At 35.0% G+C, this 17,471-nt stretch overlaps 1 protein-coding gene across 2 annotated transcripts; it reads left to right on the plus strand.

Annotated features, from left to right (window-relative positions):
• Positions 1-1,495: 1,495 nt before the first annotated feature.
• Positions 1,496-5,441, plus strand: LOC103965287 (GLABRA2 expression modulator). Of its 2 annotated transcripts, none has more exons than XM_048581986.1 (4): positions 1,496-2,009; positions 2,120-2,221; positions 2,892-3,163; positions 5,048-5,228. In XM_048581986.1, the coding sequence occupies exons 1-4, from the start codon at positions 1,691-1,693 to the stop codon at positions 5,087-5,089; spliced, it is 735 nt and encodes a 244-aa protein (XP_048437943.1). In that variant the 5' UTR covers positions 1,496-1,690; the 3' UTR covers positions 5,090-5,228. The 2 variants fall into 2 exon arrangements, with proteins under 2 accessions (XP_048437943.1, XP_048437942.1); XM_048581985.1 differs by having other exon boundaries at positions 1,497-2,009; positions 5,064-5,441.
• The last annotated feature ends 12,030 nt before the right edge of the window (positions 5,442-17,471 follow it).

Here is a 17,471-nt window from a genome sequence, read left to right on the forward strand (position 1 = left end):
CAAATTACCAATTTGCCCTCAACGTTCAAAGGTTTGTAAAATCTTCATTATAACTCCGAATCAGATTTCGTTTGCGCCACGCTTTCGTATTGAGACATACTATATGAATATGCCAAGAAACCTAGAAAAATATGTAGGATCAAATACTATCTCGAAGAATCATGTTTAGTCCATTAGGGACGTTTTCATCTTTTTATTAATCGAAAAAATTATACGTTGTAAATATAAATGAGTTGAGACTACGTATACAAGTATGAAATACATAATTTTAAACAGTGAAATCCGGGGACAGGATTTCACAGTTATAGATATTATATTAAAGTGTGATTGTATAAATCTTAAATAGATTTGATTACTAGTTATTCTCTTCCTATTAGGACTGTATTTCCTTCGAGTACAAGGATTCTTCTCTTTCTTATTACTATAAATAAAGGTATTGCGTAGGGGAATAACACACCCTCAAATAACACATACTTCTCCACACACTCTCTCTCTTGCCACACCTCTCTAACCATTGTCACATAAATTGGCCACAACTTTTATAGAGTTTTTGGGTGAATTTTTATATAAATATAATTTTTTAAAATTATTTAGCTGTTGGATTTAAATTTGGACCATTAGATTTTTTTTTTCCCGTTGGATTTGATCACATTATGTCTCAGGCATTAGATTTAATGAATTTATAAATATAAAACTAAAAATTAACAAAATTTGAATCTGGACCGTTGGTTCCATCCAATGGTCCGTTGCTCCCCATTGTTCGAAGAAAGAAATAGTTGTTGGGCTCTTAATGTTGGCTGACACACCCACATGCATGGGACCCCTACGCTGTCAGCGTCTCGTGCGTTGAGGACATTGGGCGCATCTGTGCTGTTTGTGTGTCTCCTTCTAGGGTGCATCCACACGCAGTAGTGGGCAAGCCCACTAACTTTAAATCTTGGCCAAAATTTGCCCCAAAAATAAATTTTAGCCCAAAACTCATTTTTGGCCCAAGAGTTAGAGTAAGTTGGAATAAATTTAAAAGCTAAAATTTAAATTTTACTCCCAAGTTGATAGGATCCCCTTTTTTACGTCTCGTTGTCCCTCCTGTGTGGCGACGTGGGGGCGTAAAAAAGGAAAGAGAGGGATGGGATTTCTCTCGCTTGTATTGTATTGGGTCTGGCTTTTTCAATTACTCCCAATCTGTGAAATATGAAATAGAGTAAAGTATTTTATGTTTCTCGGGAGTACATACATAAATTGAATTTGTACAATATAAAATAAATTGAACACTTAGGTTTTTTTTTTTAGTATGTTAATTGGTATAATTGCAATGATTATAAAATTTATTAGAGAGGAATGTTTCTTTTGGGAACAGAAGTTAAGTCTGAGTTAAAATTTGAAGAACCTTTCTTCAATAAACTCGCACATTTACAGAAAATTTAAAAACACGTGGAAGTTCAGAGAGGGAATATCAACGGTGGGTCCGAAGTCCTATAAAACGAGAGTCTATCGGTATCAAAGTTTACCGTCCTTATCGCTAAACGCGTCCCTCCAATGATCCCATTTCTTCCCTGTCAACCCTCGAATTTACAAATTCCAGATTAACACAAAAATAAATTAGAATCAAGGTCAAAATAATCACACACAGAGAAAACAGATCATCACGCGCCAATTCGATCCAGCATCCGCACCGGCATCTTGTAGAACAATGGATCCGCCCAAGCCCACCACCGAGGCCGACGCCAAAACGCACACTCCGGCCGCCCAGGATCCGAACCCGAAAGCCGCAGCCCAAGCTCCGAACGGGGATCGGAACTGGGCGAGCTTCGTGACGGCCTCGCAGGCTCAGGCTCAACCGACTTCGACGGAGGCAGTCTCCACCCCCACGGGTTCGGGGTCGAAGAAATCGGTTCATTGGAGCCCGGAATTGGTGTCGGAGTCCCACAATACCGCCGCTGCGTCGGATCATTCTTCCCATCAGGGATCCGCTCCCTCCCCTATGCTCTCACAATCTTTCTCATTCAAAGGTCAGTATCCGTGCTTCCGTATTTTCATACGTATTTTTATATGTATTTTCATTCGTATATAGATTTGAAGCTTGTGTATTAGTATTTGATGTGTATGCGTGCATGGTTAGATTCCGTGGACACTGTACGGAACGTGTTTGGGAGATGGAGGAAGTCGGTGGGGGAGGCTACTAAGAAGGCGGAGGATCTCGCTGGAAACACATGGCAGCACTGTGAGTTTCTGCTTGTTTTTTGTTTCTTCTCTTTCTTGTTGATCTCTGCTGATTTACTATATTTCAATTAATTTCAATGTATATATATTTCGAAACCATGGGAATTGTATTAAGATTACGTTCAAATCGGCGTAGTTGGTTGTTTTGTTTATTGCCATTTAATGGTTTTGGTGGATTACTATCATCGATTTCTTACAGATATATTTAGGGGTTCACATTTCAATTTTTTGACGCCTTACTCGTTGCTGGTTATTCGGATTAATTACAGGTGTGGTGTGTTCTAATTTTATTTGGTAGATCTTTTGATTGACATGAGAATCAAAAGTTTAAAATTTGGGAGGAAGATTAGCCAAAATTCTTATAAAACGCTTAGCGGGGTGCTTGAAAGTTGTTAAGTACATTATGGTTTTTAGTACCAAGCTCCAGTTTTTCTAACCGTTTGAACTTAATCCCATTGAATGCTTTTGTTTTGTTCACACTGAATGCCCAGAAAAATGTCTGCTTTCATGAGAGAAAATGGGATTGCATTCTACTTGATCTCCCCAATTTGTTTTTCTCTGTTTATCTTACCTCTTTCTATGTTTTAGAATTTAGTTTGTGCATTTTGTTGATCCTAAGCATTGATTGTGATGGATGAAGTCAATAATCATCCCGTTTTCTTTCAAGCTAGTAAAAACAAGCCCCAGTTTCGCTGACGCTGCCATGGGAAGAATTGCACAAGGAACAAAGGTCCTTGCAGAAGGTGGTTACGAGAAGATCTTTCGATCAACTTTTGAGACAACTCCCGAGGAGCAACTTCAAAATTCATTTGCATGCTACTTGTCCACATCAGCTGGTCCAGTCATGGGAGTTTTATATGTTTCTACTGCAAAACTTGCCTATTGTAGTGATAATCCCATTTCATACAAAGCTGAGAGCCAAACTGAATGGAGCTATTACAAGGTAACTTACTATTGTGTCGTTTGAAGTTTTTTCAAATATGGGATTTCATTTAACTAGCAACTATATTGAGGGATGCATTATTGAGTAATTTGTAGTTTTTCAAATTAGACAATCGTGATAGTTTTTCATATTAGAAAATCGTGCAACTAGCCATCTTGGGGAAATACACTGTTGTGTTCTAATTTGACTGTGACTCTGCATCTAAGTAGTGAAGGAACATAGATTTGACAATGATAGGACTATATCAACACTTAATATGCTACAGTTAAGGTATATAACTTTTGTTCTGGTGTAATTCTATCGGAGCTTGTGAACCTCTGTACTGCAAGTATTTCTAGTCCATTTCAACTTTGTTTACAGAAAGTCTTCAAGACTCTTACTAAAAAAGAAATAGATGTTGCATAGAGTTGGGCAAGTGCCGAGCTGAGTTTTGGCTTTTTAGGAAAAAAATGTTCATGAGTTTCAATCTTCAAGTAAGCTTGTTTATGAGATTGTTTAGCCTCACATTAACCATTTTTGTTATTCGACCTCAAACGATGAGGACAATAGAATTTGGAATGGATGTTCAAAAGGAAGTTTGTCTCGAGGGGCAAGCATAAGAATAACATGCTAGATCCCAATGGATGAGCAGCATTTTTTTTGTTTGCAAGTTAGACACTTAAATCTTCAACATGATTTGTGTTATAGAATTTCGGGTTTGATAGTTTGGTTCTGTACTTTTGTTCTTTGTCATCTTCAGTGAATTTGTGATCTTCATTAGTTCAACATTGTTGAAGGTTTTGGCTAGATTAGCAAGTGAATTCACTTGGCATTGTAAACAACACCTATAAATAATTACCACGTTGCAGGTAGGATTGATGTTTTAGTATATCGGGGGAGGCTATAGTAAATAATTATACTTTGTTTTCTTATGTTCTCCCTTTTATAATTTTCTTGACTCTTGATGAAGGTGTATTATAAAATAGGGTAAATTGCGGTTTGATCCCCTAAACTATCGCCCCAGTTGAAATTAACCCCCTAAACTATTTAAAATCAGTCAATTAACCCCTTGCCGTTAGATTGCAGAATCAATTCCATCAAATTCAAGGGCAAATTAGTCATTTCATCATCAATTGTTACTTGTCAGCTATAACCATCAATAAAATTTTGACACATGGAGAATAATTTAAAAACATATAACATAATAAGAAAACATAAAAAAACCAAATGTTTACATAATAGACCATCTCACATTGTCATTACACATTATTTTGTTTTCACGTGTCATAGTTTCATTGGTGGTTATTGTTGACAAGTAAGAACTAATGAAGGAAAGACTAATTTTCCTTTGAAATTGACGAAATAGTGGATGGAATTTACCGATAAGGAGTCAAGTGGCTGATTACAAATAGTTCCGGGGGTTAATTTACCAAAAACATAGTTCAGGGGGTCAATTTCAACTGGAGTAATAGTTCAAGGGGTCAAATGATAGTTTACCCTATAAAATATGCTGAGTCGCACAACTGCTGGTGGTAGTATTTCTGTAGTCATATCATGTTTGTACTTTTGTATGTGTTGTGTTGTGTTATGATTCATGAAAAGAAAGACAAGGAACAACTTTGCAGATTGCATTGGCAGAAGGAAACTAGGGAGTGGGGTTAATTTCAGGAGTGTTAATACTATCTTGTTGAAATGTTTTGTTTATTAATACTATCTTGTTGAAATGTTTTGTTTATTTTATCTCAATGATGTGGTCTATTAGACTTTGTATTTGTTTATCCTATTCTTTTACATAATAATTTTGGCGACTTAGTGTTTTCAGCAGATATTATGTTCTAATTCTGAGTTTTTGTTTGTACTTGGTCAACGAGTTTTTATCTGTTATTTGAACTAATTTCCCGTTAGTCTCGAATTTTAATAGGTGGTTATCCCGTTACATCAGCTTAAAGCAGTTAATCCTTCATCAAGTAGATCCAATCCTGCTGAAAAGTACATTCAGGTTATCTCTGTCGATAACCATGAGTTCTGGTTTATGGGATTCTTAAATTACGACGGTGCAGCCAGCTGCCTACAAGAAGCTCTCCATGCGCGGAGCTCATCTGTTTGATAAATTCTTTGCGGCACAGAATTTTTTTCCTTTTTCGCATCGTAAGATGTTTTATAACTGATAAATTTATAGATTAAATTATTTGACGTTGTACCATCTTGACCTGTTGGTTATGTATGCTACACTTGTGAATTTTGTTTGAAGTCGTGTGAAAATTAGATCAACTAATATTACGTTTTCCATAAGATTGTACTTCTCGAGGAGTATAGCTGGAATGATGTTCAGGGTTATTGCTGCTTTTTTTTAGTCTATACAATGGAAAAATATGTCCCTCCCCGATGTCACTGTCGTACCCTTCCTATCTCTCAATTACGCGACGGATGGGAAGGGTAAGAAGTCGCACCGGCATGGAAGTTTCTTTCATATGGTGTATGGTAGTTCTTTATGCACACAACTGATGTGAAACTTCCAAATCGCATAAAATCTTATAAAATGTTAGTACCTGATGGGAGGCGTTACATTTTGGGTAATGGTAGGGAGATTATATTCAGTAAACCACATTGTAACAATATAGGCCATATCTTTATTAGAGATGTGGTATAATATTGTCTACCATCTCTCTGGCATTTTCCATTACTTAATAAACACATCCTTTGATTTATTGGCACGACCAATTAGAACATGGTGCCAATACTCATGCAATTGAAAAACAATGAAGCATTAATATGATTAAATTCGACATGGGTTGCATGAGCCCCAACGGTTAACCAGATAAAATTGATAAGTTTAGCATTCCTGACCTACCAGGTTAAATTGGTAGTTTCTTGGTTACCATCGGCTAAAGTTAAAGTTCTCTTAAAGAGTGTTTTCATTGAGTCAAACCTCCTTCTAAAATATAAGATTTTCATAAGGCTGATCTATCTTCAGCTGCATGAATTCCTTGAGAAACGAAGTCATAGGCACGTAAGTTCATGGCCATATCGACTACTCCAAGAGCACTCATCCATTAACCGTTTACTGGTACAAGTAACATTAAAAAATATAATTAACGTTTATTGGAAAAAGCAACCCCAACGATTTGGACCGAACTAGAAGAAACTACCAACATAAAACAATAACACAAAGAAATCCAAAGCAATTAATATATATTTGTTTTTCATTCCTTGAACCAATAATCACATATTAATTCCGGACATTTGCATGCCTAAACATCATAAGAACCCTAATAATTGGACCTTATGCCCAGAATCAGAAATATGAGGAAAAACCCCTAAAATAAACCTTCGCAAGGACAATATGTATACAGACCTTGTAACGGCGGTCCGCTGTCTCAGTACTGCCTTTTTCTTCTCTTGATGGCTTCGGACACTGCCGGAAACCTTCTTGAACTGATGGCGAAGCAAAGGCTTCCATTCACCACATTCCGAAAAACCCACACTGTCACAAAATCAATCTTCTCAACCAACCTGCGATCCTGACGAAAACTGTTCCAGCCTCCAGTAAGGACATTAATCTTGGACATCCAAGTTTTGAACACCATGGGGTACTCTTTACCATCCATGTCGTAAATTGTGACATGAACGCCTTGGTTAGGGTCTTCGTCATCCTAAAACAACGGGAAGATGTGATTTTCGACATCTTCTTTGCTCATCGAGAGCCTAGATTGGTCATCCCTCACATCACTACTTGTCAGTTGTTTCTCAAAAGGCTTGCTATGAACTTGAATCAAGGGTCGTAGACTTGGGACTGGTGGGAGATCAGGAGGGGCATAGTTTCCATAGAACAAACCTTGAATTCCTTGTAGTTGTGGTTCTCCCAACATCATAGTTTTCTTTAACTTTTAGAGAGCAAAAGAAAAAAAATTTCTTAGCCGATTGTTTGAAGACTTTCAAAAGTTGTTAATGTTTGGGATATAGGAAGGAAAAAGAACGAAGAGGGTTAACAGTTAGGGTTTCTGTGCTGTTTACTTGAGTTTCAAGCAACCCATTGGGTATGGAATCAGAATATATTTGGCAAGTTTTTTCCGGAGCCAATGAGAGGGTACGTATGGAAAACAATAGGATTTGCTTTAAAGTTGTATAGGGATTCTTACTCCTTAATTTGATTGTGTACAGGATTGTAGTCCTTGCAATTGGATTTCCGATCCAAGAAATGTAGCCTCCCATTGGATTGTTACTTGGAAAGGACGTAGGCCTCAATTTGTGGTTCCATTAGTTACAAATTTGTCAGGCCCAAGGAGGAACCTATAAGGCACCATAGGGAAGAAAAAGCCCAAACAACAAAGCTCGATATAAATCACTATTAGTTTTTGGGCTTTAATTGAATGAAACTTAACAATTCAATCTCTATCTTATTCATCATGAAATAAGTCACTCGTGAGTGAGAGAGAAATTGAACAACTAAAATAGATTGCCATCGGATGTCTAAATTCTCATTACGCATTAAATTTGCATCTCTACATTTTTTTTCTATTTCTTATATAATTGACATATATCTTGTTCTACGTCAATGGTTAGAATGAGACTCAGACTTCTTGCTATTATGCTCATGTGATGGTTTATGTATACACAAATTATGTAGAGACTCAAGATGCCTTTCTTAACAACACAAATTATGTAGCCACTCAGTATTACGGTCTGATGATATTCTTTTTCACCTAGAAGTGAGAGGTCTTAGATTCGAATCTCGTGGATGGCGAATTCAATACCAATTAGGCTGCCCATTGTGTGACTTTACCGAACTCCCCTTCTCCTTAATGTAAAAATGTTGATGTACTAAAAAAAACACAAACATGAGGTTTAACATGATCTGTGTGAGACTTTATTAGCATGAGACAAAACTTAAGAGATGCCTATGTTGTGTTTCCATGAGGGGCTTTAAAGCTACATAAACTCATGCAATTAGCAATTAAACCATTCAATATATGTTGTAATTGATTCAACCATGTTTTCAGTGTGAGACTTTATTACTCTTTAACATGATCTGCAAAAATAAGATAAAATGACCCGAAAGTGAGGGAACTTTCAAGCGACACCTTTAATGCAGTTATGTTTTGGTAATGGATTTGTAGTTCATCAGTAATTTGGTACTATTCTTGTTGTGCATTTTCAAAATTGAGTCCAAAATTTCTTTGAATTTTAAAGTCTCGCATCCAAACGCAGCATGAAGAAATTTTAGGATCACAATAATCTAGATCCTTTTATAAGATAAGGGTCAGCTTGATAATCATTTCATTTATTTTTCTTCAATTTTTAGTATTTAGTTTCTAACTTTTAATTTTTATTATAAAAAATTTGAAAATTTGAAACTTCTTTGATAAATGACATCAGTTTTTCAAATAATTTTTTTTTTGAAACTATTAACTTTTTTGAGTTTTATTGTTGAGAAATGTCAAGGGACTTTATCAAAAGTGGGGTTTTATATAGACTCTCTGTCACCTCAAAGTTTAACATTTCCATGTCAACATTATAAAATATTGTATAAAAAAAACATGAGGTGGCATAGAGACTATGAAGAGTTTCACTTTGGAGAGAGTCCCTTGAGCATTTATCTTTATTCTTATGTGGAATTTGAAAACGAATTTTTATCATACAATGAAACGTCATCGTAGAACGAGTCTGAAGTAAATCTTCATTGAATCTTTTGAAGTTGAGTGCATTTTTACTCACCACCATAAACTATAATGTATGCTTCCCATACACCTTAAATTCTGCCACGTATCCTTTCAACTAACCATGATTAATTTCTATACTAAATGTTCCTTTTTTAAAAAAAAAAAAATTTGAAAAATATATAAAAAAATAATTTCTATATTAAATGAACCCAGAGTTTCTTATATATTGAGATTTGCGACAAATTTTGTTCAAGAAGAAGAAACACTAGAGCCAAATATTTGATATCTGTGAGAATTAGTAAGTACAAATAAGCCATAATGTAGCACACTTGCCTTGTACGCAATCAATCAAAAGTTTGGAATCACCTCACTCGCATGAATTACTTTGAGTAACCATCATTAATTACACTGTAAAAAGATGGACGAATAAATTAGTTTCGAATTCATTATTAATAAGATTAAAATTTAAAACCCCTCACTTATAGATAAAGAAGAATGTTACTGAACTATAATACTAAATAATAGCATGTTTTCTAGCTTATTGGCCTTCACTTACTTATGATTCAAGAAAAGGCCGGCCTCGATGCTTGTAGGTCTTCACCGTTGACACGAGATGATGATGGTGATTATGTGAGTGGGGCTGGGCATCAAATGTGCTTTTTCTCTCTTTCGGCATTGATGATTCCTACAAATCCTACTTTGATCATTCTAATTATTGGCCCTATAATGTCCAAATCAAAACATCTTCAAACATTAAACTGTTTACAAACATGCTTTGATAATTGATTAGATTTAGATTATATCACATTTGCACGCGCAACTATCTTGTCTTAAGATTTCATTTCACCCTATAATTCGACCTTAAAGTCAGATTAAAGCAATTGCGGTCAGATTACACAAATTTGAAATGTCTTGTCTTAGGATTTCATTTCACCCTATAATTCACCTTAAAGTCAGATTAAAGCAATTGCAATTATATTACACACATTACAAATCTTTTTTTGTCGGACAGTGTTATTGATACTCCAAAAATCTCATTTTACATTCCTCACAAGTGTATTTTTCTTTTCAAATATAAAAAGTTTGGAGTGTAGAATGAGATTTTTTTAGTGTCAATAACAATTCCCTTTTTGTCTAGTTAAAACATACCAAGTATTACGAAATGTTGTTTCATTTCATTACGTTTCAATAAAACAATGTATTCTAATTAATCAATCTACACATGCACATGATCAGTCAATTAAGTGGCATCCGATCACTTTGTTGGAGAATATATCAAGTTCGATTTATACGATGTATTGATGACTAAGTAACCAGCTTAATACTAGTTTCGGCTTATTGTAACTTGTTTAGTGGACTAAGACCCTTTTAAATAGTTATTTTTCTCGTCTATTACACCATTGCTCAAATACGATGATTTTTCTTCTTTTTTATTTTCCAAGAGTTTGTCTTCAGCCATTCAACTTACCAAGTAGTTTGGTTTTTTAAACAATCTTCATCACTCGATTCCTTAGAGTCAATCTTTATTATTTATTTCTGAACTACTCAATACTTAATAGTTTCATACTACTGAAGAAAATTTGCTGACTTATTTGGAAGTGCTTTTAAATGACTGGAGGTGCTTTTAAAGAAAATATTTTTGAGTTTCAAAAGAATTTTAAGGATTCACTTGCATTTTTGCTAAAGATTGGTTCCAAAATCATTTTCACTAAAAGCTCTTTTAGTTATTTTCAATGTTCTAAAGGACGGTAGGCACTAATCAGGCGGCAAGTTAGGGTCTAGCGCCTAGGCGGCTAGGCGGGGGTTGGGCAGACTAGGTAGATTTAAGTATATGTATTATATATTGTATAAATAAGTGTTTACTTATACTTAAAAAATACATAAGTTCATTGGAATACATATTGCAAAATATAATGAAATATAAATTATAAAGTATTTGAACATAATGAAAACATAGGAAAAAAACATACAATGTGTGTTCATCTAAGTATTCAACAAGTCTCTTACAATTTATTAAAAAACATAAAATGCAAATTGAAGATTATCTATTTTCTGTTTAAATAAGAATCGACCTAGGCAAGTGGCTAGGTTAGTCTAGACAGGCACCTAAGCGGTCTAGGTGGGCGCCATTTTTTTAAATTTTTTTCAAAAACCTAGGGATTAATCGGAGCGATGACTAGTACCCTAGCACCTAGGCATGAATCTTTAAAACAATAATTATTTTAAAAGTACTTTCAAACAAGTTTCATAGCGCAATGTGTGAGCCTACGTGCTGCATCAAATCCAATGTATATCCCAGTGATCTCTAGGTCAATCAATAAGACAGTTGATCATTCTTGTGTTGAACAAATTAATGGGTGGGGAGGCCAAAGGGGATTAGTAATGATCTAGCTTTGTCTTTGTAAAGCGGAGTTATGTGAATTTCAATTATGCACTTCATTTATATTTATGGCTCGTTGCACCAAATACATAATTGAAATATGATTACGGAATACTTTGATGTTTATCGAATATTGGGTAATCAAAAGTTGGTGGGAACCACACAGATTTTAAAATCCAACTCTAAAATTTAGAAGTAATAAACTCTCATCATTTAGGTGGTATTTGAATTCTAGATTGTAGTGGGAATCATAATAGATTTTCTTCCATTATACCCTCACTTATTTCTAAAATATCAAGATTGACCTTCGTATTAACACAACACCGCCAATCACTGCTAGCGCCTCCATCCAAAGCCCCTCCCCCCTCTCTTACCATCACATCCACCCTCCTTAACCCCACAACCCAGACTCACTGCAATCACTCCCCACTATCTCTCTCTGTTTGTCCTTAAGAACCGGAAAATCTTGAAATCAAATGTACTGGACTTACAAGAAAAATAGAGGAAAAAAAAACGAAGAAAGACAATGTTACGATGGGTTCTCTGTGATGAGTTTGTCATCAAAGTGATATTCACACACTCATTTTACCCCTTATACAACTTTAATAATTTTTGTTCATGAATCTTCTTCAACTTATTCAATCCAGGTAAAAGACTAAGAGAGCGTGAGAAGTAAAAATAGGTGTGTCAATAGCACTACCCAATGAATTGCATTTTGAAACAAAAGTGCTACTCTTATTAACTAGTTGTATTATCTCTCTAATAGAGATGAGACCCACATACGTTGTGCGGGCTCTATCTCTATTAGATAAATGATACAAATGATGATACAAGTAGATGGTAAGTGTAGCAATACTCAATTTGAAAAAAAAAAAAAATCTTGAATGCAAATCGTGCAATGGACTAGAAAGAATGGATAAAGAGAGGAGAGAGAACGTGTTACGCTGGGGATGGGGTGAGTTTATGGAGATAAGTTTGGCTTGCTTTTTCTTTCTTTGTATTTAATAATTTTTTTTTTAATTAGACTATAATTTCAATGTGTATAATATTTTTTGTGAATAGATGCATTCAACATTTTTTCTATTAATTAGTATAGAAAATAATTTATTTTAAATAAGAGCATTTTAGTAATTATATTGATTTTCATTCTGATTAGGTGAATAGTAAACAATTTATAGAACATCCCACATCGCTCAGGGCAGTTTAAATGTGTATTTCCATCTCTACCTAGTACGAGACCTTTTGAGAGCTCACTGGCTTCGGGTTCCGTAGGAACTCCGAAGTTAAGCGAGAGAAGGCTTGAGCAATCCCATGATGGGTGACCCACTGGGAAGTTGCTCATGAGTTCCCAAAAACAAAACCGTGAGGGCGTGGTGGGCCCAAAGCGGACAATATCGTGCTACGGTGGTGGAGTCGGGCCCGGGAAGTGGTTCCGCCCTGGGGCGGGATGTGACAATTTGGTATCAGAGCCAATCCCTGCCCGGAAGTGTGCCGACGAGGACGTCAGGCCCCTAAGGGGGGTGGATTGTAACATCCCACATCGCCCAGGGCAGTTTAAATGTGTATTCCCATCTCTACCTAGCACGAGGCCTTTTGGGAGCTCACTGGCTTCAGGTTCCGTAGAAACTCTAAAGTTAAGTGAGAAAGGGGCTAGAGCAATTCCATGATGGGTGACCCACTGGGAAGTTGCTCGTGAGTTCCCAAAAACAAAACCGTGAGGGAATGGTAAGCCCAAAGCGGACAATATCGTGCTACGGTGGTGGAGCGGGCCCGGGAAGTGATCCGCCCCGGGCGGGGATGTGACAATTTATATGCAATCTATACTAATTCTATTTCGATTCTAGAAGGTTTTAGTAAACTCAACATAAGTCCAATTCTAACTCCAGCTCACTCCAACTACTTATCAATTCAATTTCTTCTTAATTCACTCCCCATATTTTGATTACGAATTAGTAAACAAGCTATTAAGAAAATGATAAAAAGACTCGCCCCTAAAGCGAGTCTTAAGCGGACTGTCACTCCACGTATGAGTTTGGCTCTGAAAATAAATGATGTGTATGTGTCACCCACTAATAACAAATAATAAAAAAAAAAAGGTTGGAATAAAAAATTTCTCCATCTTCCCATACTATTCCCCTCGCATCTATCTTTCCGAATGAAACCCAGAAGAACCATATGTTTCTCCCAAAAGTTTTCAGTTGTTGTCCCTCACACCATGGCTGCGAAGTTGAAAATATCCATCGAAAGACACTCACAATTTGAATCTGTAAACGAAGAAGGTGACCGGCCAAGATCTAAAACTTGCACTAAACAACACCTCCACCACCACCAAATTATTTACTTCTTATTTTTTAAGTCAATCTCCATTCGAAAGGACTAAACATGGTTTCATCCAGAATTATAGTTGTGCAAAAAAATATTTTTAAAAGAATAGTGTCAGGCCATACTCATTTACCATCTCCAACCGAATGGACTAAACATAACCCTCTCAATAATTTATTAGTTTTAAGTTTATCCTTTAAATTTATTTGTTAATTTAGTTAAACTCTCGTTGGATATTCTCAAATCTAGTTGTTGAATTTGAATCAATTATTGCAAATAAGGAGCTGAGCTCCATAAAAAAAAAAAAAGCTAAGAGGAGGGCTACATTTGGCTTGTCTAATGCCTCTTCGGCCAAATAATGGCCTGGTGAGCTCCAGACAATTATAGTCCAGCCATCGGTTGAAAATGAGTTTTTGGACAAATCAAATTATTTTTTAGCTTTTAGACCTTTAGCCTCTCCATTGGAGATGGCCTAAGGCTCCATACAAAAAACAAAAACCCATCACCGTCACCATAGGAGAATCCAAAATACATCTACATATGTCACCTCCTCCTTCCGGATCTAAAAATACTCATCATTAAACCCCACAAAATAAAGATTCTTTCTTATTCGATTTATCAAATTGTTATATCGATTCAGAGCTTAATACTAATTTCATAGTTTTAGAGCATCTCTAATGGGGCTTTATCCTCCATGAGATTACCACATTTCTAGCCTTAGCGAGAAATTTCATCCCTAATGAGCCAGAAAATAGGGCTAGATCCATCACTGGGGCTAGCAACTTCCTTTCTTGGGTAGCATAAAATCGGACTACATTTAACCTAAAAAAACAGTGGGTCCCACAAAAAAGTAGGAACCCATGGGAGCAAAATTCTATCACTTTCTCTACTTGTGAATACGCTTATACTCTCATTTTATTATTTTTTTAATTCTTTTTTCTTACTTTTTTTTTTTTTTTTGCAATTTGGCTAATTAATGATTGTTTTAAATTCCATAAGCATTAAAATTTCAAATTGATTTAACATTCATGGGCATTGATGGGTGAAATTTTCAAATAATTTTTTCTCAAAATTGTTTGATACTAATTTATCAATTGGTGTTAGGTAAATTGTTGTGTTATATGTGAAAATCAAATTATTTCAAAGGGCAAAGTGGGGGTTTGTTTCTTTCAACGGATGAGATTGAAATAGGAGAATCTAATCGAACAAACGATTCATAAGTGATAAAATCTAACTTTGTCACAATTTTAACCTTTTAGGTTGAAGGGTTCATAAAAAAAAAATTAATATATCACGTCCAAAAATCAATTTAAGAAAAGCTAACACAAAAAAAATTGTCGCTTAATCAAATTACTACATAAATAAATATATATAGCCCCATATAGAGCCCGAAAGATAAAACCCCTCATTGGAAGAAATTCTTTTATAAAGCCTTAAATATTCCTCGAAACTCTAAAATGGGCTATATCCATTACTTTTCTAGCCTCATATAGAGCCCATCACTGGGAGATGCTCTTAGAGATGGGAAATTGGGCTTACTAGCCCATTTACAAATACACCAACCAAAATAGTCTTGTTTTTAAAATGCAATTTCTACTAGTCCTTTTTGACGAAAATACTCTCAAGTTAAAAGCCTCCTACTAAAAACTATGATGTTCATAATGTATTAACAGTGTACTACTAATGTATCAATTTTGTGTCAATAACCTATTAGCATTGTGTCGGGAATGTATTAATATTATGTCGATAATATATTAAAATAAGAATATTTTCGTCAAAGAGGGTCAGTAGAGATTACATTTTGAGAGTAAAACTATTTTTGGTTGGTGGTTTTGTAAAGAGCTACTAAGCTTAATTATCCTTTAGAGATAGAACTTAAAATTATGTTTAGATTTTTGGGTCATGAGGAGCGGTGTGAAGAAGAAAAGGAGAGAGTAAATTTTCATTCATTTGCACTTCTCATTAAAAAAAATAAAAAAATAAAAAAAATAAAAAATAAAGGACTGTCCAGCTGAACTCGCTTTTAGAACGAGTCTGGCTAGCAATGCAATGGCTTGAAAATCCCGTTTATTTAGTTTCAGAAATTAATTGTTTGGCCATATTTTATGTGAACCTCATAATCCTGCTGCTGCTGCACTGCACATTTGGAAGCCTTTATGACTGCTTTCATGGCATTCATACATAACCCTTTTCCTTTTCTCAAAGTATGCAATTCTACTGTTCCATTAAGTAATGGTGTTCTTGATGAATCATGATAACCCTCTGTCCATCAGTCATCTCTTATCAGTCATGATCATGCTTTATGATCTAAGTGTCTGATTAAGTAATATAATAAATAGCTTCATTACAAAAAGCCATGTCGGTGCGTGGCCTTAGACTTTGTTAAGTGGGCAATCATGGGTCTAGTCTAAGATTTAGGTAGGCCGCCTTTACTTTTGGTGTTCCAAAATGTTATCGCTGCACTTCTTCCTCTCCTGTTCCGGCCCCTTGACGAGTTATATTTGGAGTGTATTTTCGTTCATCATCTTCAAGTTAATGTTTGGTTAGTTTAAATTTTGATATTTGTGTAATTGATAAATTAAAAACAAACTCATCTAACGGTAATCAAATTTATTTGGGTTTTTAGGGAAAGTGAGACTCAAATTTGAAGAAATTATGAGGTTTGGAACCCGGATTATGTGTTTGTACAAATCCCGAATACAAAAAAAGTCGTACCCTTGGATTTGCCATACTAACCTTGTCCCATTTTGGCCTCACCTTCCCTCTCACACCAACCTCGATATTCTGGTTTCCCTACCCAAGAATTGGTCCCAAATTTGGGTTAAGGTGGAGCCAACTAGAAATTTTTTTTTGTTCATCTAAGAAAAATGAGATTTAAGTTTTTGAGTCCAATCATCTCCAATGCGCATAACTAAATTATAATTCATTGAATTTCTTAGATCAAAACTAAAACAATAACATCATTTTCGTATGATTCTCTAATGGGTAATGCTAGAGAGATCAAATTTTTTAAGTCAATTTTACAAACCAAATTATGTGATAGTAGATGATTGGATTATTAATTAAGTGTTGATTAACGTGATTGTTTCTTATTAGTGATATATCAGTTAGTTGGTTTAAAAAATTTAATCTCCCTAACGTTATTCTTTCCTAATACATATAGATATATTGACTTTACATTTTAGAAATTTTGCCAAGTTAAAACTCAAATATGAGTTTTGAGTCCAATATTTTATTCTTCAGTGCAATTACTCAAATCTTAAAACTCAAAATGACTGTTACAATTTGAGTCTTTGAGTTTTAAGATTTGAGTCTTTGCATGGAAGAAGAAAACCAAAATACATAAATCACCACCTTTTTGGGACCCAATATGAAAATATAGGTCTAGAATTGAAGTCTTTGCATTGGAGATGCTCTCAGCAGCTATTATTTTTGTTTTTATTGCATGTTTAAGGTTTATTGTCCTAATCACTTGTAGGCTTTTTATTTTTATTTTGTTGTTATTTTCATCTGCACTTTGTGGAAGTTTTGAAATCTTCTTTCTCACGGTTGCATATTTACCAACAATTCAAGCTATTGATCCTAGTGACTCAATAGTAAACAATTAGAATGAAACAAACTTAGACATCTTAATATTAAATCTTTACAAACGTAAAAATGTGTGAATATACCTAATCATGTACATTACTCGGACCATTTGTAGTTAGGAGGAGTTACTAAAAATACTTGTACACAATCTGTCAATTAGAGCATCTTCAAGACACTTTTCATATTAATTAACTATTTGAGATCAAAAAGCAACAAAATGTTGATATTGATTAACTATTTCATATTGACTAACTAAACTTATAGTGAATAGTCACGGTTAAATTTGACTAAAAGGAGAAGGAATATAACCCAAAGCTAAGCTTAATGAAGATATAACTCTCACTACTGGTCTCTCCCTTTATTAGCAGCCCTCTCTTGA

Source organism: the organism of the source record quoted next, unplaced genomic scaffold (genome assembly GCF_019419815.1).
Source record: "Pyrus x bretschneideri cultivar Hongxiangsu unplaced genomic scaffold, Pyrus_bretschneideri_v1 Contig18, whole genome shotgun sequence".
Lineage (NCBI taxonomy): Eukaryota > Viridiplantae > Streptophyta > Magnoliopsida > Rosales > Rosaceae > Pyrus > Pyrus x bretschneideri.

Bases quoted from the DNA above. Each gene is read 5' to 3' on its own strand.
- LOC103965287 (XM_048581985.1), top strand. From the start codon at position 1,691: ATGGATCCGCCCAAGCCCACCACCGAGGCCGACGCCAAAACGCACACT. The intron at 2,010-2,119 runs GTCAGTATCCGT...GTGCATGGTTAG, and splicing joins ACAATCTTTCTCATTCAAAG to ATTCCGTGGACACTGTACGG. The intron at 2,222-2,891 runs GTGAGTTTCTGC...CTTTCAAGCTAG, and splicing joins TGGAAACACATGGCAGCACT to TAAAAACAAGCCCCAGTTTC.